Source organism: Ictalurus punctatus, chromosome 21 (assembly GCF_001660625.3).
Source record: "Ictalurus punctatus breed USDA103 chromosome 21, Coco_2.0, whole genome shotgun sequence".
NCBI classification, from domain to species: Eukaryota; Metazoa; Chordata; class Actinopteri; order Siluriformes; family Ictaluridae; genus Ictalurus; species Ictalurus punctatus.
This window is the reverse complement of record NC_030436.2, coordinates 10,538,727-10,560,363: the sequence shown is the minus strand read 5'-3', so window position 1 is coordinate 10,560,363 and position 21,637 is coordinate 10,538,727. Positions and strand designations below refer to the sequence as shown.

Genomic DNA, 21,637 nt, shown 5'->3' with positions numbered 1-21,637 from the left:
GATGCATCTGCTGTCTGTATACATGAATGTATTTTCTTGGTTTGAAGGTTGAAACAGCTCATGACAAATTACGGGAAAAGTAAGGGATAAAACATTCTGTCTCGTGCTGTTATAGTAAAAATAATCAGCACATCCTCTGAGTACGCTACAGCCAAAAGTATGTGGACACCTGACCGTCACACCCATATGCGGTTCTTCCCCAAACTGTTGCTGCAAAGTTGGAAGCACACAATTGTATAGAACACCTTTGTACGCTGTAGCGTTACAATTTCCCTTCACTGGAACTACAAGGCCCCAAACACTGTTCCAGCATGACGATGCACCTGTGCACAAAGCGAGCTCCATGAAGTCATGGTTGAAGAAGAAGACGCTGTTATTTGTCATTTTTTCTCGCATACCCCAGCTTGTTAGGAAGGGCACAGGGTCAGCCATGTTACAACTCCCCTGGAGCAGATCGAGTTAAGGGCTTTGCTGAAGGATCCAACAGTGGCAGTGCTGGGCCTTGAACCTGGGCCTGACCTTCTGATCAGCAACCCAGAGCCTTAACCTTCGAGCTGTTGAACCGCTGCTCATGGTTTGGCAAAAGCGGAGCGCCAGAACTCGAGCGTCCTGCACAGGTCCCTGACCTCAACCCCACTGAACACCTTTGGGATGAACTGGAACCGGAGCCTCCTCACATCAACACCAGTGCCTGATCTCAACCTTACTAATGCTCTTGTAGCTAAATGAACACAAATCCCCACAGCCACGCTCAAAAAAAAAAATCTAGCGGAAAGCCTTCCCAGAAGAGACAGTGGAGCTTGTTATACGAGTAAAATGGCACTAAATCTGGAATGGGATGTTCAACATGTACATATAGGTGTAATAGTCAGGTGTCCACAAATACTTCTGGTTATATACTGTAGAGTGCATTTTATCCCTTTCGTATGCGGATCCTGCGCAAACCAGTTTGCCGTGTGGATCTGCTCGAATGCACCCTCTGAAGACGCAGCCTGGCCGCTATGCTTGGGGGGGCGGGGGGGTGTTTGTAGCTTTTTGAAGCTTTATGCTTGTTTTTAGTGCCACTTCACTGTCACCCCATCAGACCTTCCAAATTCACGTCAAATTGGAAATTTACACCCGGCGGCCTATCGACTGGTTGTCTGCCATCGCTTGGGTCGTCGATCTGAGGTACAAACGTCAACTTCATATAGCAGGAATTTAACTTTTACTCGACTGTAACTCCATGAGTAGTTAGACGGCGAGACAGGTTGATCATGCTAGCTTACACTTGACGTCTTGTTTATAGTGCTTTGAACAGGTCTTACTCGGTGTTATTTCACACAAGACGCTTTATTTAAAGTGCAACGATTGCACTAACGCAGTGTCGTCAACAACAACAACAACAACAACAATAATAAGTTGTTTACTGATAGCTGTCAGCGGCGTTAGCATTAGCGTTAGTGCTATTTCGATGTGGACAGCTGGATGAAGTTAACACGCTGGCTTTAGACAAGTCATAACTCGATATATTATTCAGAAATCGAGATAGATGATATGCATTAATGCATAAAATCTTTAATATGACCGTAACGACAGAGATTAGCGCAAACATGGCTGTATTTACGTATCTGGCTAGTTAGCGAACAGCCTTGCTGTTAATAATTAAGTGTTTATAAGTATTGTTATAGATATGATAATAAGCTGCATAGCAGATGAGACATGTCTAACGTGTATATAGACAATCTAAGCAAAAAAACAACAAACAAATCACGTATAATTCTGGAAACTAGCCTGATTTAGCTTCTGCATTTGACTCCCATGAACTCTCCTGGTATAATTTTTAATCTGTAACGTTTTAATCAGATTAAACAATTTAATCTGCTCCTGACATATTTATTGTCTCTTAAACTTTGCAGAACATAATTTGAACGGAATTTCACATTATTTCCACTCCACTTGATAGAAATGGACAACTCCGACGTTAAAACAGCTGCTTTTGACTCACAGGTACGATGTATATTTTTATATGTGTGTGTATAATTTTAAACATTGTAATCTTTCCAAGCATAGATATTATTGTGAAAATGATAGTGTGTGCGGTTTTTTTAAAATAATTATTATTATTGTTGTCTTAACGCTGCCTAGCAAAGAAGTTTGCTAGCTGTGTGTAATAACTAGCACGGAAAAAAAACTGTTGTATGTTTAAAATGTTGGTTAAAAGTGTTAAATTGGCATATGTCTTGTGAGTTAGTCAGTCAGTCAGTCGAGAATTAACCCAGTGTACAGGTGGGTTTTAAAAAATATATATATTTATACATACATAAATATATAATACATAAATCGCGTTAGTAGTTCTAGTTTGCTAGTTTTTGGTTGTTTTTTTTATGCTAGTCGCTGTTCGGTGAGGCTAGGAAAGAAATCGACTTTTCACGAAAGTGTCACGACTTGTACTCGTTTCAACAGAGTATATTTAAGTAACATTAATATATATAACTTGTACGTATTTCTTTTGGGGGAATTTAAAAGAAAATTTTAACCGAAGTGTGAGTCTTGCTAGCATAACAAATAAACAACAAACATCACGCGTTTTTTTTGTGACTAGCCAGTTAGCGGCTTTTCTTTTTCATCGATTCACGACAACATAAAAAAAACTTTGTCATGTAGTAAATATTGACGTAGTTTTTTATTAATATTATTTTGGAAACGTATTAAACGAGAGAAAGTGTCATTTATATATATGTATAAATGTTGTGTATGCTAGGTCGCTGTCAGTGACGCGGTTTAGCGAGAACTAGCATTGCCTGTTTGGTGCTAATATAACGAAGTATATTTTAACAAACAAATTTTAATCGGCTCAGGTTATGGATAATACTGTTATGGTTTTTAAAAAAGCTTAAATAAAGCCGTGTCATCATTATAACGCTGCGTTCTCGCGTTGCTAATGTGACAGGTGGTCCATATTAGCAAAGGACACCGTTTCGATGTATTTATTTAATATTGCTGAGGTTAAAATATATATAAATACGTATCGTATTTTCTTTGTTTGTTTTGTAGCAATATTGACATGTCTGTGTGATTCGCGAACGTTAAACCTTTCATATTCCTTCGTCTAAACTGAATGTTTTCTAGGGTGGAAGGGGGGAAAAAAAGTTGCTGATAATCCCGTTAGCTCACTGGAGCTGCTGCTGTTATGGTGGTGAAATCTCGCGATATTCTACACGGTACGACGCGGTGCTGTTGAATCCTCGTATCTGATTGGTCAGAGAGGTTTTTATAGCGGTAGTAGTAGTGGAGCTTCAAATCACACGTTATCGTTTCTATAGTAACAGATCATTCATGGAGACTTGTACTGCGTGCGATGCACTAATAATAAACATACATATATATATATATTAGATAGATAAAACAGAGACATTTTCCTGTAAGAGGGACATTTATTTAACATTTGTAGAAGGAGTCTAAAGTGGCAGGGCTTTTTTTAAAAATTGACTTAGAGACAGGAGTTTAAGCACAACGTTTAAATGTAACTGTAAATGGTAAAAAGTACAACGTGTTGTTCTGTAATAAATTAAAATGTATAATCCTGAGCACCTCACGGTAACTCTCCGTTGCAAAGTTATTTGATGAGAGACGTCTGGTCGCCGATGAGTTTTCGGACGAGGTGTGCTCCGGCGCGGCGCTTCCTGCCATGACCATATCACACACCCTTACGTCGGCCCAGGAAAATACGCGATATGTGATCACTGTCTGACGTCTCTTTGTCTAACTTGTACGATATAAATTGTGTCCTGAACGCAGGGTTACAGTCCAACATGCAAAAGGAAACGGACAGTGGAAGATTTCAACAAGTTTTGCACGTTTGTCCTGGCCTATGCGGGTTATATTCCATATCCACAGGAGGTGAGTAGAGTGTTCATTTTAAAATCTCTGTGTGTGTGTGTGTGTGTGTGTGTGTGTGAGAAACTCTCAGCATGGCAAAAGGACCAGGTTTGTATCACCGACAGCCGAGAAACGACGTTTGAACTAGGGCTGCAACTAACGATTATTTTCATAATCGTTAGGCTATTAATCGAATAAGCTATTAATCGGATGGGGCGGGGCAAACTTTCAGTACCCTTTTTTTGTTTATTTAAAATAAAATCCACAAACTGCGTGTTACAAATATAAACTACTACTATCACACAACTATTTGTCCAAAACAGAAAAGAACCCAATACACACACACACACACACACCAGAATATATATTATTAATTTAGGACTGTGGTTTAATTCGATGCTTTTTGTGCATCCATAAAAATAATGCATAAATACTGTAAAATACACATTTTTATATATATATATATATATATATATATATATATATATATATATATATATATATATATATATATAATGTGTGTGTGTGTGTGTGTGTGTGTGTGTGTGTGTGTGTGTGTGTATATGTATTTTGTAGTATTTATGCATAATTTTTTATGGATGCACAAAAAGGACTGAATTAAACTACAGTCCTAAATAAATAATACTAGCAAAAAAAAAAATGGATGGATCGGATATCAGAGGAACAAAAGAGTGAATTCAATCCGATCCTGTAACAAATGGAAAGGATTGGATTTGGAGCTGCAAATTTTTTTTATATGTATAAAGAGACTTTTTGTTAGGATTTACTTTCATTATATTTTATATTAGTAAAAAAAAATATATATATATATATATATATATATATATATATATATATATATATATATATATATATATATATATGCACTGATTGACACATGTATGAAGAGTGTAGTAATTTTCTTAATTAAATCCCAGATGATGCTGGTATTGCACAGTCTAAAACCAGCTTTCCCCATGAGGAAGTTTAACTGGTTTTTCTATAAAACCTCCTCCGTTCTTGCAGGAGGCGCCGCTCAGGAGCAGCTCGAGTCCCCCCAACAGCACGGGCAGCACGGCAGATAGCGACGGCCTTCCCTCTCCCGATCAGCCTCCGCACAAAAGCCGCAAGAGCTTCAGTGGCTTCAAGAGGCCCGCGAACGACGAGCCAAGGCTCCACAAGCAGCCCAAATCGACGGACTTCCTCCTGGAGGGATGCAAGAAGACTGACAAAATGAAGAAGAAGAAAAAGAAGCTGACGGAGAACGTCAAGTCCGACGAGTCCGGCATGTTCCCGCCATTTCCCCCCGGCACCAGAGTGGAGCTTTCTGCTTTTGGTCGCACCGTCAAGGAGGAGCCGGAGGATTACATCAGCATCTCGACGCCGCCTTCATACACCGAGCACTGCGCTCACCCCAGCAGCAGCTCTCCGCACCGTCCCAGCTCTCACGGCACTGTAGGCTGCAAAAAGGAACCGGAGGCCGAGCGGGCGTGCTGGGATTCCCCGGCCAGCTTGGGAATGGAGTCCAGAGCCGAGAGCAGAGAGAAACTGGCGCTGCCTGACGGAGAAGCCGTGGTCATGAAGATGGAGGGATGTCCCGGCACTAGAACGGTGATACGGCAGGGAAAGCAGGTGGTGTTCCGCGATGAAGACGGATCTGCCGACGACGAGGACATCATGGTCGACTCAGGCAAGTTCACAGACAGAATTACTTAAAGTCAGGGTTTTCGACCTGAATGCTTTCTATCAGAGAGCGTGAAGGAATCGAGGCTGAGTAAAGGGTCCTGAGTAAAATCACCCGTGAACTCTGACCCGAGACAACGTTTGTGACTAAACAATCTTTACCGTAATCTTAAACTTTGATGAAACAAAACACTGTGATGTAGCTGCTAGTGCTGGGAAACATGACGCCATAGTACAAGTCATGTAATGATTTGATAGTAAAATTCTATACCTTTTTAAAATTGTTCAAATATTTACAGAATGAAAAAAAAAATCCTTCTTTCAGTGTTAAATACAGCCTTAATTGCAAAAAAGTTTGGATGCTGTATAAAATGTAAATTAAAACAGAATGCAGCGATTTGCAAGTCTCATAAACCCATATTTACTTTTCCAGCCTTTTGTTGCTCCCGTCCTAACTTTTTTGAGACATGTTACGGCCATCAAATTCAAAATGACCTTTTTTTTTTTTCTTAAAATGGTACATTTACTGAATTTAAACATTTGATATGTTTTCTATATTCTACTGTGAATAAAGTCTGGGTTTATGAGACTTGCAATTTGTCGTGTTCTGTTTTTATTTATATTTTACGCAGCGTCCCAACTTTTTTGGAATTGGGGTTGTAATTTGTGTACTGTTTTAGACATAAAGTATCAAACAGGTTTTTTTTGTGGGGAGATTGTTAGCACAGGTCGACCGATACCTTCCGATAACTGATTAATCAACTGATAGTTTTTACTATCGATACCGAATGCAAACATAACACACAAAGTAAAGTATTGCTGAACCTTATTATGAAAATGTCCTGATTTTATTTTATTTTTAAAATAAAAGATAGACATCCAAACTGACCCAAAAGTAACACTGCAAATAACAAATAAAAACACAGAGGTTCAAAAGTTAGCACGTTCGCCTCACACCTCCAGGGTCAGGGGCTTGATTCCCAAAGTGGCCCTGTGTGTGCGGAGTTTGCATGTTCTTCCCGTGCTGCGGGGGTTTCCTCCGGGTACTCCGGTTTCCTCCCCCAGTCCAAAGACATGCATGGTAGGCTGATCGGCGTGTCTAAAGTGTCCGTAGTGTATGAATGGATGTGTGAGTGTGTATGTGATTGTGCCCTGCGATGGATTGGCGCCCTGTCCAGGGTTTACCCCGCCTTGTGCCCGATACTCCCTGGGATAGGCTCCAGGTTCCCCGTGACCCTGAAAAGGAGTAAGCCGTAGAAGATGGATGGATGGATGGAAGTCCAAAACGAATCAAAAACACTTCAAATAGCACAACAAAATTTGCCAAGTTTTATTTTTCCTCTAGAGGTCGTTCTCGTACTGTATAATGACAGCAGACCTGTCTCAGCTGCTCCCGCAAATCACGCAACCAGGGAAAACTATCGCTGCGGATTTTTGCCAGCCAAAAAAAAAAAAAAGGATAGTTCCGGCAATCAGTTATCGGAGCCGATAAATCGGTCGACCTCTAAATAGCAAACTTCTATACGTGATGCGTAGATCGTGATCGTAGAAACAACGTCGATCATGATATGATGTTTTATTTCACCTCTTGAAGCGTCACACGGTGTAATGATGGTGTCATGACATGCCATGTTTTGATCACGTTCTAATCTGTTCTCCGGTTACAGATGATGACTCGTGGGACCTGGTGACATGTTTCTGTATGAAGCCCTTCGCCGGAAGGGCGATGATTGAATGCAACCAGTGCAACACCTGGATCCACCTGTCCTGCGCCAAAATCCGCAAGTCCAACGTCCCGGAGACGTACACCTGCCAACAGTGCAAAGACTCCAAATTTGACATTCGGCGCTCGAACCGCTCGCGCATGGGCTCTCGAAAGCACCTTCTGGACTGACGTCGCTCGTGCCCCTCCCCCGAGTACGAACTCTGATCGAGACCGGAGATGAGTACAGAAGAGGAAGGGCTCGGACTGTGTTATTAACTTTGCCCCCCACCAGTTTTATATATCGTCCACCTTCCTAACTGTTTTTTGTTTGTTTGTTTGTTTGCGTAAGGCAATCATAACCTTAGTCGATGCATTAAAGAGGAAAGATTCTACAGAGGTTTCAAAACGGATGTCATGTTCTCGAAGGCTTTTATGAGACGCTTTCGACAGGAACGAGGACGATGGATTGCACTTGTTTATGTGGGGTTTTTTTTTTAAGTCTTGATTAATTTTTCAAAAAGGGAGCGTTTGTACCCAAAGCTTTGAAAAGTGCGTGCGTATTCGTTCAGAGTGTTGTGTTCGACTTATTTCGTTGTGGAACTTTCTGGAATCCCAAAATGTCTATAGAGTTATAGTGAAAATAATAATAATAATAATAATAATAATAATAATAGCGGTGCAGAATCTGTCCTTGAGTGAATAATCGAAGAGAAATTCCTGGTTTTTGTATTTGTTTTTTGTTGTTTTTTTTTTTTTTTTTTGTCCTCAGCAAAGCGCTGATCTTCAGGTTTATTAAGTGTCAAAAAAGCTACACAAGTGTGCGTATTGTCCCAATCTGGGACGTCCTGTTTAAACACCCTCAGTGATTTTTGTTCTTGACTTTATTAACAGAAAGCTCAGTGCTAACTTTTTTGAATTTTTTTTTCACAGACACACTGTGTTGTGTTCTGTTTTATTTTATTTTTTATCGTGAACCTTTTACACAAGTGATATTTGAGACTTTTTGTCGTGGCTCCTACATTTATTGCCCAGAAGCAAAAACAAAAGGACTTTATATTTTATTCGCGTGTTCTCTGACGATGGACTTGGAACCCACGTCAACTTGCAAAGATTTCTTAACTTAATCGTTTCCACTCACGTTATTTTCAGTTTATATTTTCCTAGATTCTAGCTAGCTGGGATTTTTGTTTTTTTTCTTTGACTTGATTTGGAAACTCGTAATCACGTCACTTTTGAGCTACAAAGCAGGAGGAAACTGCCACCATCCCCTCCCCCCCCACGCCACAGACGCATCCATGAAAGCTAGCTTTCCAAGTAGGAATTTCTTTCCGAGTAGGAATTTCCGTATTGATCCGTATCGCATTTTCTTTTTCGTTTTTTTTCCAAGTCGGAGTTGGGATGCTACTAGCTTTAGTCGAATGCACATCACTGCACATTTTGCTCGCCGTTTCTCATGTCAGTTCAACTATTCAAAATACCGTAGCGAGACATTTTTATTGCACTATTCCATGCTTGCTATGGCATTTTTACGAATATTTATTTTCCCCTGTGTGTCCTTTTTAAAATAACGATTTTTTTTTGTCTCCTCCTCGTTAAATACCACACATGACGACAGTTTGCCACGGTATGGTGCTCAGTGTCTTCACTTTATAACTTTATCCCGTTTTGGATCTCAACACTGCCTTCACGTGCTCGTAGAACTGTCATATTTATTTCCCTTGCTCACTCACTCACTTCCAAAGTCTTTCCGAATATTTTTCTGTTGTGTGTGGGGGAAAAACAAGGAACAAGATGACGGTTAAAGACACAAGTCCAATCAGCGATGACTGAAAAGTATTTATGATCAATGAGGAGCACGAATGCGTCCTCATGACGACGTTCGTGTGTCACTGGAACTTCTTAAGCCAGCCCACACGCCCCATCCCTTTTGTTTTTATGATTCAGAAGGACTGATTCGAGAACTGTCGTGTTACGGTACTTTTTAACCGCACACGAAGGCAGCGCAGAGCTCCTTCACTGTTCTACAAGACTGTAGAATTAACCACTTTTATATATTCTTCCTTCCTCAGCCTGTCTGTCTTCAGTACGTGTACGAACATTTCCCTCAGCGGTGCTCCCCGTAACGTCCCGGCGGAAACGTCTCCAGAGATATCCTTGATTTCAGACGTTCCAGTGATTTATTTATTCAGATTGTTTAGTTCTCTCAGGCCCTCGTTTCCTGTAACTCGGGATGAAAGAATCGCGCGAACCCTCCGTTAGCGTTCACTTTTTTATACACTTTCAGTTGATAAAGATTTTGTCCCAACGTGGCATTTTCCTTTTCTTCTTCCCTTTCATTCGTTTTGTACGATCAGTGCATTCTGTTTGTGTATATATAATGTCACCGATAGTTCACGGCTGTCCTCGGAAGGGATCGAGGGATCTCACCGTGGTAGGCTTGGAGCGCTGGGGCGGGGAGAGAGAGAGAGAGAGAGAGCGCGAGCGAGCGACGGAGGAAGAGAATGAAGGTTTCTGTGAAACTGATGTAAATAAAGATCTTATGAGAATTTAATGGTGATCAGTGTGTGATATGGAGACTTATTTTATTAATTCATTTTATTTTATTATTTAATTATTTGACTAACATTTTCCGCAGGGGTGAGAGACATTATTTATTTATATATATATATATATATATATATATATATATATATATATATATATATACACACACAATATTAGATAGATAGATAGATAATTATTAAGAATATTCAGACGTAAAATATAAATAGCTTTTTGGGTGAGTTTGTGGGGTTGGCTTCTTTTATTTATTTCAGTTTGAATTATAATTAGTGCTGTGAAAGTATTTCACCCCACCCTGTATTTTTCTTGGCGTTTTCTGTGTACAGGTGCATCTAAAAAAAAAAAAAATTAGAAGAACGTGGAAAAGTTCACTTTTTTCCCGTAATTTAATTCAAAAAGTGGAACTTTCGTATATTCTAGATTCATTACACATAGTGAAATATTTGAGGCCTTTTTTTGTTTTGTTTTAATCTTGATGCTTATGGTTCATGGAAATCAATCAAAAATCCAGTATCTCAAAATATTAGAATAAAGAATTTATAATACTTCTCATGTGAACCTGAGAAGACTCTAATCAGATAATTAACTCAAAACACATGCAAAGGTTTCCTGAGCCTTTAAAAAGAACTGGATCGTTGCTCAGTAGTCCAAAGTCCTCTTTTCAGATTATAGTAAATATTGCATATTTCATTTTGAAATCAAGGTCCCAGAGTCTGGAGGAAGAGTGGAGAGGCACAGAATCCAAGTTGCTTGGAGTCCAGTGTGAAGTTTCCACAGTCAGTGATGATTTGCAGTGCCGTGTCATCTGCTGGTGTCGGTCCACTGTGTTTTCTCAAGTCGAGAGTCGATGCAGCGTCTACCAGGAGATTTTAGAGCACTTCATGCTTCCATCTGTTCATGAGCTTTATGGAGATAATGATTTCCTTTTCCAGCAGGACTTGGCACCTGCCCACCGTGCCAAAACTACCAGTAACTGGTTTACTGACCATGGTATTACTGCGCTTGATTGGCCAGCCGACTCACCTGACCCGAACCCCATAGAGAATCTATGAGAGACACCGGACCCAACAATACAGATGAGCTGAAGGCCGTTATCAAAGCAACCTGCGCTTCCAGAGCACCTCAACAGTGCCACAGGCTGATTGCCTCCATGCCACGCTGCAATGGTCATTCCTGCAAAAGGATTAAAGCCCTGACCAGGTATCAGCACATAAATTAACATACTTTTCACAAGGTCGACATTTCTGTATTATAAATTCTTTATTCTAATGTTTTGAGAGACTGGAGTTTTGATTTCAGTGAGCCGTACGCATCGAGATTAAAACAAAAAAAAGATTAGAAATTTTTCACTTTACGTGTGATGTAACATTTTTCAAAACACCAATATGTCGAGTAGATTTACAAATTCAAACGACAGATCAGATCCAGGTGTAACGATTCACATTTTAATGTTTACTTACAATTCAGATATACATCGGCTTTGTACACGAACGTATAGAGACGAGTACGTTACAGAAGGGAATGTTAACAGTGAGGAAATATGGGTTTTAAGGAGAGGGGGGAAAAGGAAACCCTCAGGGGTTGAGTTGCTGAATTAATGAGTTCATTTTTGATAAAACCTTGTTGATTCACACGAGTGTTGGACGTAGCGACGGCTGTTTGGTTGTTTTATTTATTTAGTGAGTCAGATCATTTGACCCGGCTCACTGATAAGAGTCGACTCTTCTAAAAGGATTGGCGATATAAAGCGAGGTTTTCAGAATAAATGAGGACGTAGGGTCTAGGGCTGGGCAATATGATGTTATAATATCCATATCGTGATTAATTATGTCACACATCGGTACCTACAGAAGCCTTAATAGGCCCTGCATCATTTTATTAATTTTTTTCCTTTCTTGATTTCTCGTGATCATACTACTTCCACATTAGTGTTGGACACTCGCAAAGGATGCTGTCGGGTCCACAATTTTCTCATCGGAGACAAGATGGCGAAGACTATCATGCAACACCAGTCCCGTTCACAAGGCACAAGATTTCCTCCTGATAAAACTAAGCTGTGGAAAAAAGCAAGAAAGAAAAAATAATAACGCATGGCCTCTTAAGGCTTCCATAATTATATCTTAATATTTCTTCTTTTTTTTTATAATTACAAATCAGATGCAGCTAATTTATGTTCTTTATTTTAATTATCAATCAAATCTTTAAATCATCATTATTTTAGACATAAAACATTTTAAAATGAAGCATGACTGTTTTGTGCTAAGTTCTTAGCAAAAGTTAATGCCTCGTGATGCATATCGTGTATCGTAAAAACATCACGTATGGTATTTTTGTCATAGAGCACGTTTGAGAGAGCACGTTTTGACCGCAGAGGACTTGTGTTAAAATATGATTTGAAAACGCCGACCTTGACCGCGATAAAGCGCTTAACTGAAGCTGGATAAATGATTCACACAAACAGACAGTTCAGATGATGAAATGGAAGAAGCATTTTGATTAAAGTCACTCTGTGAGAGTAAAATGCATTGCCCACATCTACAAAAATAAAAGCCGAAAATTAATAATAATGAACAAAACCACCGGTTATGCGAGTCGGCTCACTTAAGTTAGAGTCGAATCAAAGAGTCGACTCCTTCAAACAAGTTGTGTAGACGGATCAACAATTCTTTCGTATATTTATTTATACGTCGTCAGGAACTTGATTCTTGATACTCGGACAGTGCTTTAACCGATTTATTTGTTTAAATTTTGGGATTTGAAAGTTTGAAAGGACGGATCAGTTTTTGTAAAACAAAAAAATAAATAAGAAGAAAGAACGAAGAATTAGCGACATTCTTGTACACTGGGCACAGTTTAGTTTCACACGTCACAAAGTTATATTCCGATTATTTTCAAGTACCATAATCATAACTACATGCATTCATGACATGAAAATAATAAATACAGTATTCAAGTGATGACAATAGAAAACGAACTCGCAGGAAAAAAAAGGATACGGTTAAAAAGAAAATCATTTTATAATAACTATGACAAGGGTTTATGAATGATACACGGGAACATATGCAATACTATGTACATATAGAGTTCAATTAATAACATGGCGTTTGAGGGAAATATCGCTTTTCTGGTTCGCAAGTGTGTCAGTAAACGCCGTAGAAACCAATAAGGGATAGAAATCCATTTTCTCTCGCTCCGTTTGTGCAAAATAACATTTAGTTTCAAGTTAGGGCGAGAAGTAACTACAGATAATTTATATATTATATTATTATTCTACATGTAGAATAATAATATAATACCTTCTCTATAACATGCTCTTTGGAATCAATGCTTTACGGCAGAAAAACGAGAAATAAATAATATATTCGCTTAAAATAATTTTCTTTTAAAATGTAAAAACTCATTTTTACATAACTACCTAAAGTGCCCAAGTGTTCAATTCAGTGTATTTACTGCCCGAATCAGAATTTTTTGTTTTGTTAGGTTGTTCACGCGAGATTTTTCCACATACACCCCGATATCCATCTAAACATGTTGTTCATGTATGTGGAAGAGGGCAGATTGCACTACAGCTGAACATACACGTGCCGTTCCATGGGCATTTTTGATACTTCTGTTTCTGTGAACTGTTAAAGAGCAACTACTGGCAAGAAATTTCTATGAAACGACTCAAGTCTGATCTAATCTAACGTAATCCAATTTAATTCTCTCGCCCTATACTGTGTAACACGTGTAAGTGTGTTATATCATCGCGTAACAGTCGTGAAGTTGCAAAGACAACTTTCATCGATTTTTACTTTTTCTCCACAATTTGGTTGCTCGCCAAAACCCTGCCCACCTGCCCACCAGCCCACCAGATCTGCCCCGTCATACGACAGCTACAGCCGGGGCAGATAAAGGCTTACTCCGAGACACGTGAAGCCAGACGTGTGCATCTCGTCACTGTGTAGCGAAACACACTCTGAAGGAAAAGCACTGTCCACCCTCTTCCACATACATGAGCTCACAGACACCTATGATTGGCTAGTGCTGCTTTGATTGACAGGAGAGAGAGTATGCCCCTCCCACCCAGAGAGATCACAGGTAATTCTCTTGTTATTCTCGTTATTATATTTTGTATCTCAGGAACGTTATGAGAAAGATTTACCAAATCAAATCATAGTGAAAATAAACTGTTGTGTTTTAGAGCTTGTTGCATTTTGTAGATATTCTTATTTTGAATTTTAGTTGATTATTTCTGAGGAAAAAGGGGAAAAGCTTTTGATGGCTCCTCATCGTGCTTGTTCGTCCAATCAAACGCTCTCTATTGTGCGTACATCCCATCTCCGTAAACAAAAAACAACAATACAACCAAAATGAGACACAATCCCAGGTTGAAAAACTTCTACAAGATTCAAAAACAAGTACTCTTTACACGCTCGACTGTGGTTTGCTAATTCAGGAGGAGGACGGGCGTAGCTCAAACGCTACTGGCTAAATCCCACAAGCACACCGACAAGCTTCCTCCCTGACTTCCTGTTGTTTTTTTTTCCTCGGTTTTTTTGATGTCAAGGTCAGGAAGTGTTTAAGCAGGTTCCACGTTCCGGATTCGGTTTTACGAATCCTACGTTAGATCTCTACCTCATAACTGTGCCCGGAATTCTTTTCTAAAACATCTTCATCATGGATATGATTCCGATATACAGGATAATGAAAAGGTGGTGGGGTTTACATGCACAAATTCACCCGGGGGGGGGGATAAGTAAATCAGACAGCCCTTTGGATTTCCCGTTAGTGGATGTCCATCGTCCGTCTGTTGCATACGTGTTGGCCGGATTCCTACGTCTCGGCTTCTATCCTGTGTGCTGCAGTGTGAAAGAGGAAAATCACATCGTAAATACAATGTAAAATCTTAACTCCCATCCCCCAAACCACACCCACATTGCTTGGGTATCCGAAGAGCTTCAGTGTCTCCAGACAGCACTTGGTGCAGGACTCCTCTGAACTGGTACAGCACCTTCAGGCTCTTCTCTTCTCCCACGCACGGATCGTAGAAGCCGGGCAATCCCGCCTGAGAGAACAGCCCAGGGGCAAACGCAAGGTCAGTGTTATAATTCAGGATAAAATTCAACATGTGGCGATGCTGACGTAGGTCTGACCTTCGATGCCTCGGTGAGGAGGAGTTTGGAATCTTTGACCAGGCACTGCAGAGGCACCGTCACGTCGATGACCTTCGCTCGCTCCTGTTTCTGGCTGGTGTCCATCACAAACTTGCCGTACCAGGCGTTCAAGACGATGAGGCCTGAGAGGAAAACAAAAGACTGCAGGACGTGTCTAAGGGCGCACATAAGCGTTCGGACCGTTTCGCTTTTGTTATTTAGATAAAACTTCCAGCGTATACCGTATATCCGATTCAAATCGACTGGGAAGATTTCACTTGACGAGACACCATTGTGGTGAAGGAGAGAAGCACTTCATAAAGTTCAACTTTATTAAACACTTTGATTGGGGGAAATAAATTTTCAATAGCCAGAGAACTTCAGTCAAGATCTTCCAAATCCCTGTCGGTACATTTATTTCGATAACATGCAGGCGGAAAGTTCACGGAACCACGAATAATCCTCCCACTCTCGGATTAAAGATAAAGAAGATAAGAGAAAAGCCCGAAGTCATATGAAAAGAGTTGCAGGACGACACGAAAGCAGCAGGAACAGCAGCGACATGGAGAACAATAAGCGGCGCGTGTCACTTTCCATAACAGATATACAGTCTGAACTGGAAGCTTAATCACCTCACTGTAATTATTTGAAATCGAGCATCCAGACTGAGACTTGATTGTAATGTGCTGTAAGTTCACCCATTTTGGACTCCTCTGCTTTGATGATTCTTCGCACCGACTCCTGCATCAGTACCACCTGCAAACAGGCAACACGATTTACTCGTTCTCTCCAAAAGTTCATGAAGATGCATTAAAAGAAAAGAAAAGAAAAGGCAGCACTTGACATTAAGGTTCTCCTAACATACACTTGTTTATACTTTTAACAAATAATCATCTTTGAGCATTAATAAACCGTACGTAATGTCGTTAAAGTAAGTGAACACACGTATTAATTGCTGTTTGTTTGTTTGATGTTACACCCGTATATGTCTGCCGTTATTTATTTTGATATTTTATCCAATCTAAGACTAAAAACATAAATCCACGTACATTTTACAGCATGTTACTCGTGTGCTCTGGAACTCTGGAATTTTTTTGTTTGCTTGTTTTTGCCAATTAACCTTTAAACATTAAGGATTTACAGTAGTTCTTATTGGAGATTGAACATATTTTTATTTTACTCCTAAGGTTAATAATTTAAAGCTTATAGTTCAAATTACTTGTAAATATAATTCCAGGAGAACTTTTCACCGGCTCGTTCTTGATCGATTCGATTTATTACATCCCGATTTTATCTCGGTTATACGTCTAGGTACCACTTTTAATCCGGGTTACACTTGCAATTTTTATTAGAATTAATCACAAACGAGTCAGAAATTAGACCTCAAATAAAATCCACACAAACCATCAGCCTCAAGCATTTCTAATCAACATAATCCAACTATAGTATGCTGGATAATTAATCATTTATGTAATAATTTGGCTATGTATTTATTATTTTATTTTATTATTTCACTTACTGAGCTTTTAACCGATATAACACATTAGGTACAAGCTCAATATATTTATCATTTTATTAGTTACATGTACTACAAAAGGATTTCAGTTAAATGGTCTGCACTTACAATTAAGTCACACTTAAAAAAGTGTTAAATTATTGAAATTTAAAATAGAAAAATAAAGCACCTTTCAATCAATCACAAAGCTAATTTTCAGTATTCACGTTTCAAAAAGCTCTCAGTTATAAACCCTGTTAAATGGACGGTAAGCATTGTGTTCGCGAATACTCACGGCGGATTCGGCTTCCTGCCTCTTCTTGGCTATATCTGTTGCTGAGTTGACTCTGTGCTTTTCCAGCTCCCTGATAAACACAAACACAATCACACATGAAAATGTATTATAAACGCTCTCATTTACGTTCCATACAGCCAACGCAGACTTACTGTTCCTTTTGGGCGTGTACATAAGGCGTGATTATAAGCTTCTGGACTGCTAAGTAGACAACCAGAGGGCCGAAGGTGGCATAAAAGACAGCACTGGGCAAGATTTGGTCCGTCAGGTGGATGGGGAAAAGGTACGTCTGACTGGCTCGGTTTAACCTGGAAGAGGAAAAGGAAACCAGTTAACTCAACAAATGATACCTAAAGCAACTCAAATCGATACCGTCTCACGCTGACTAGGGGATATCGATGAAACATTTCATCTTTATAGAACGAAATCTTTTATTTCCCCCCACTACAACATGACGAATTTACAAGAGAAATGGCGGGATGATTTGGATCAGGTTTTGTCCATCACGGTATGTATGACTCGCCTCCCACAACACCGAGACGACTAACGCTGGAGGAAAAAGACCATTTCATTCCACGCCAATCTCACAAGCTTTTCAAGCAAACTCAGGAAGGGAAGAGGAAGGAAAACACGATGTAAATAATTATGATGATATAGGTATGACATAGAAAAGTCGCTGGATGATTACGGAGAAATAAGTGATAGTTCGGTTGAATCTTACACAGTCTGACCTGGGACATGAAGAGAACGAGTAAGTGAAGCGTACATAACTCGAACTACAGATTAAAATGTCAAGATTATAAATTATAACTCAAGATAACAGCTTGCATGTTATGTAATGATGTGTTGTATATATTTTTCTGGTCCTTCTTGTTTTGTCTGAAGGTTAGAGAAGACGTTTCTGTTCCAGTCTCCGCTGCTGAGCTAGACTGGCCATGTCTATGTAAAAAAAAAAAAACGCTCAGACATGAGACAGGCATTCAGCTGTCTGTGCAGACCTCATCTTTGACCTCATAAACCTTAGTCGGGCTAAAAGAGGAACTGGGACAATGACAGTGTGGTCCATGGAGGTCTTCTGGACCGCGCTTTCAGATTGTAAACGAGCTAAAACAGACATCCCAACCTGATTTTCAGAGAGACTCCTTGAGGTACCCCAATGCTGACTGTCGCTGAGAGAACGCTGTGTCTGCTGATCTTCCTCTCGGCGCTGTATTCCACCACCGTTCCAAAGAAGCCGGTCCTGAACCAGAGCAAAGCAGGTGGGGTCAGATTCACACGCATCTTCTAACAGAAAACATCATGGAATGATGCATGCATATGAGGTATCAGGCCTACTTGACAGAACCCTTGACCTTGGTTTGGTCTTCATCCTGGAATTTGTACTGATAGCTCATCATCAGGTAAGAATGAGGCATGCCAAGCTGAGAAGAGAAAAAAAACAAGGAGGAATCAGATTTAGGTTCGGTATTTATTCGCTTCAGCGAGACGGAGACGTACGCAGGTGTCACCTGGAAGGCCAGGGTGAAGTGGCTGGTCTTGGTGTCTCGGACGATGCTGGTGGTCATGGCCGACTCGCTGCCCCAGCGCCACTGCAGGTAGCCCATGGTGTTCTGGTCCAGGTGGCGCGCCATCATGGTGCTGGCGCTTGGCCGGACACCACGAGAGGAGAACTGCGTACTGCACTGTGCGGTCACAAAGCTGAAAACATGATAACAAAGACAGAGAAGTATAAAAAAACACAAACGGAGCTCCTCGGTTACCTCGTTAGAATATTGTATTGTTTCTATAGTAACAGCGCATTTGTAGATACTTGGATGGTTAACGATTTAGCTTTAGAAGCTTATTAAAAATGGATCGCCAAGACTTACCATCGTGCGGTGACGTTCCGAAACACTTTTAGTCCAAAAAGAGGCCCTCTGACGTCTCCAGCCCCGAACTCTAGCTGAAAAACACACGAACATCAGAAGTTAACACAAGATTATTTGTATTTATAAAATAGCACTGGCTGTCGAATCTCGAGAGACAGGTTTATAAATATATATGCATGCGGTCGTTTTCCATAAGGAGATGTCTATGTAAGATTTACGGAAGGAGTCTCCAGTGTCGACTCTTTTGTAACGAGACAAGCTGTGTTTTTGACGAACGTTACCTCTCCCCAGCCGTGTGTCGACGTGACTCGTCTCAGACACAGGTTGATGTTACCTCCGCCGTTCCCATTGTGCGTGGTCAGAGAGCCTGAAAGGACAGCCGTATCCGTCGTAGTCAAGGGGGCCTGGAACATAAGAATGCACCGCGTCATACTCGACTCGTCACACATGTGCACGCTGGCACGGTGCTCTTAAGGCTTTGCTTACTTCGACGGATTGTGATATGTGCATCCTGTTGATCTCGATGTGAGGGAACCCTCCTCCTGGCGTTTCCTCAAAATCTTCTTCGTAACAATCAAACAGGTCTGTGGCGTCTATTCCTACGCTGATGGTCCCCTGAACGAACACAGGACAAACAAAGGACTTTCACTTTCAATTCTGTTCAAGCTTTCTCACCGCTGTGATTGACAGGAGACGGAGTCTATACCATCCGTCCCATTTAGAAACCACAGCCATTTTTATCTAGACCTCCAGCCACCGTCTGGATTCAAACCCGTGATGACCGCAAAGATAAGGTGAACGCTTTTTCTGTTGCGCCACCTGTGAGCTCAATTTCACGCCGAAGTTGGAGTCACCACAAGCAATTTTTTTTTTAAATCTCGCAAGTAACACTTTCAAGAACTTTAACAAGAGCAGCTAGGAGCTTGACTACCTTGGGGTTGGTCCTCTGCTGTAGCCTCCTCTCGTCCCTCTCCCTCTGCAGGCGCTCGTACTCCTCCCTGATCTCCGCAGGCGTCTTCTTCCTCTCCGCCACCTTAAAAAACAGAGCGCTCGACCATTTACACCCCATGCCGATGTTTGAAAATCGGTATTCCCGCAACACTCGTTCCTGTGTCTTACCTCCCATCCTTCTACTTCCAGGCCTTTCTTCCCAAAAATGTTGTATACGGCTCGAGCCTGGGGGTCACTAAGAACTAAGCAGAGCACAGATACCATTTCAGCATATTTAGGGGTTTAGTGCTGCCTTTTTTGACAATATAGACCTGATATACAATCTATGAATGGGTTTTTTTTTTTTTTTTGGATGGTTTTATTGGATCTCCGGGCTGATTTACCTTCGTAGGCCCGATGAACAAGATTGAACAGTTGCTCCGCCTTCTTCTTGAGTTCAGGATCTCTGTGCTTGTCCGGGTGGTACAGCATGCACAGCCGCCGGTACGAGGACTTCAGCTCGTCCTGAGTAGCCTTAGGATCATGATCAGGAGTGGACAACCAATGAAATCATCATTATACCATCAAGACACAGGATCGTTTTTATGAAATAAGTTTAACGGCTGTATAATATATCTTGGCCAAAGAATAAGAAGGTATATCGATTGCCTAAAGAAGACGTCCTGTAGACGAATAACCCTGTTCTGTTGTACTGTCTGAATCAGCTGGGATCAGAAGGTTTGGGGGGGTGGAAATAAAGGCATCCTGTAAAATAAACTGCGCAGGAATGAAATGCGTACAGCTTCGCCGTCTCTTAACCCTTTCGTGCATAAATTATTTATACGCATAATCCAGATTCTATAGATTTTCTTTTTTCATTTGACTTAAAATAGTATAAGGATTTGGATTCTGTGTGAATATTAAATATTAAAATTAAATAGATCATCCATGAGTTTAAAGAAAAATGTATGCCTGAAATAATCTGAATGAATAGATTTTGCTGTGTCCTAACTTTTTAACATTCAGGTCTAAAATGTGTAAGACAAATAATAATAATAATATTGATAATGATGATGATAATAATAATAATAATAAGAAGAAGGTGTTCAGTGGAGTTTGGTATAAAACTTAATTTTTTTTTATTGATTTATTGTTCATGCTAGTAAAGATAGAGAAAAACAAATCGCCTAGACAGCTCCAGAAGGTAATTTACATCTTATATTTTCCGAAATATTAAAAAGAGCCTTATTTGACTGCCCATGGGTGTGGATAATGTGCATGAAAGGCTTCGTTTACACTCCAGACCCCAATTTGACAGCTTGATATCTTTCTTCATGAACAAAATGAAAAGATGATCTATTAATCCATCATCCATCCAGCTGCACCAGTCCTTATACGGTAGTTAAATTAAATGGTGTTTAATTAACTAGCTTATTAACTAATTAATTAACTGTTTGATGGTGAACTTCTACAGAGATTTGCTCTTATTTCTAGGATCTGCTCGTGCGCTTGGAAAATAAACACCAACAAAATGAAGATTTTATTTCCTAAGGATAGTAAATATATTCAAGCTCCAGTCTGAAACGATATGATGTCCTATGAGAAGATGTCTCAGGTGCAAACACACACACACACATACACACACATACACACACATACACACACATACACACACATACACACACATACACACACACATACACACACACATACACACACACATACACATACACATACATACATACATATACACACATACACATATACACACATACACACACATACACACACACACACACACACACACACACACACACACAAAACTGTGGCGGATGCAGGACAAAAGTGTCATCATGTCCCGACGCCGAGATGAGAGGCGCGTTTGCATGAACATCACGCCCAAAACATCTGCTCTTACCCTCTTACCTCTCTCCTCACGTTCAACAGGGAATAATAATCGTCGCTCCCTATGTCTGATTCATTTTCCATAGTAGCCGCCATGTTTCCGCTGCAGGAAGCTCCGCCCACTCACGGGACAGAGGTCTGGCGCCGCCGCGCGCTCCGGAGCTCAGGATGCAACAAGAATCCTCAAACCCTCAAAAC

The 21,637-nt window shown here is 40.4% G+C and overlaps 2 protein-coding genes across 4 annotated transcripts; one reads left to right on the top strand and one right to left on the bottom strand.

The window, feature by feature from the left end:
* Window positions 1-1,021: 1,021 nt before the first annotated feature.
* On the top strand, window positions 1,022-9,800 carry phf13 (PHD finger protein 13). Its single transcript, XM_017450809.3, has 5 exons — window positions 1,022-1,170; window positions 1,899-1,989; window positions 3,781-3,882; window positions 4,888-5,551; window positions 7,212-9,800. Exons 2-5 carry the CDS (start codon window positions 1,948-1,950, stop codon window positions 7,436-7,438), a joined length of 1,035 nt encoding a protein of 344 aa, XP_017306298.1. The 5' UTR covers window positions 1,022-1,170; window positions 1,899-1,947; the 3' UTR covers window positions 7,439-9,800.
* A 1,910-nt stretch (window positions 9,801-11,710) lies between these two features.
* On the bottom strand, window positions 11,711-21,637 carry LOC108255285 (dnaJ homolog subfamily C member 11). 3 transcript variants are annotated; one of them, XM_017451146.3, is made up of 16 exons: window positions 21,461-21,634; window positions 19,939-20,068; window positions 19,724-19,797; window positions 19,536-19,637; window positions 19,091-19,219; window positions 18,886-19,008; window positions 18,605-18,678; window positions 18,245-18,434; window positions 18,072-18,157; window positions 17,860-17,976; window positions 16,889-17,044; window positions 16,737-16,806; window positions 15,645-15,702; window positions 14,947-15,089; window positions 14,729-14,858; window positions 11,711-14,652 (listed from the first exon to the last, which is right to left on the bottom strand). In XM_017451146.3, exons 1-16 carry the CDS (start codon window positions 21,533-21,535, stop codon window positions 14,627-14,629), a joined length of 1,683 nt encoding a protein of 560 aa, XP_017306635.1. In that variant the 5' UTR covers window positions 21,536-21,634; the 3' UTR covers window positions 11,711-14,626. The 3 variants fall into 3 exon arrangements, with proteins under 3 accessions (XP_017306635.1, XP_053530102.1, XP_017306636.1); XM_053674127.1 differs by having other exon boundaries at window positions 21,453-21,533; XM_017451147.3 differs by lacking the exons at window positions 11,711-14,652; window positions 14,729-14,858 and having other exon boundaries at window positions 14,955-15,089; window positions 15,579-15,702; window positions 21,461-21,637.

Excerpts from the sequence above, each read along its gene's own strand:
- phf13 (XM_017450809.3), top strand. The coding sequence starts at position 1,948 with ATGGACAACTCCGACGTTAAAACAGCTGCTTTTGACTCACAG. Across the intron at positions 1,990-3,780 it reads CAGCTGCTTTTGACTCACAG|GGTTACAGTCCAACATGCAA; the intron begins GTACGATGTATA and ends TCCTGAACGCAG. Across the intron at positions 3,883-4,887 it reads ATATTCCATATCCACAGGAG|GAGGCGCCGCTCAGGAGCAG; the intron begins GTGAGTAGAGTG and ends CCGTTCTTGCAG.
- LOC108255285 (XM_017451146.3), bottom strand. The coding sequence starts at position 21,535 with ATGGCGGCTACTATGGAAAATGAATCAGACATAGGGAGCGACGATTAT. Across the intron at positions 17,045-17,859 it reads GGAGTCTCTCTGAAAATCAG|GTTAAACCGAGCCAGTCAGA; the intron begins GTTGGGATGTCT and ends TTCCTCTTCCAG. Across the intron at positions 15,090-15,644 it reads AGCAGAGGAGTCCAAAATGG|GCCTCATCGTCTTGAACGCC; the intron begins GTGAACTTACAG and ends TTTTCCTCTCAG.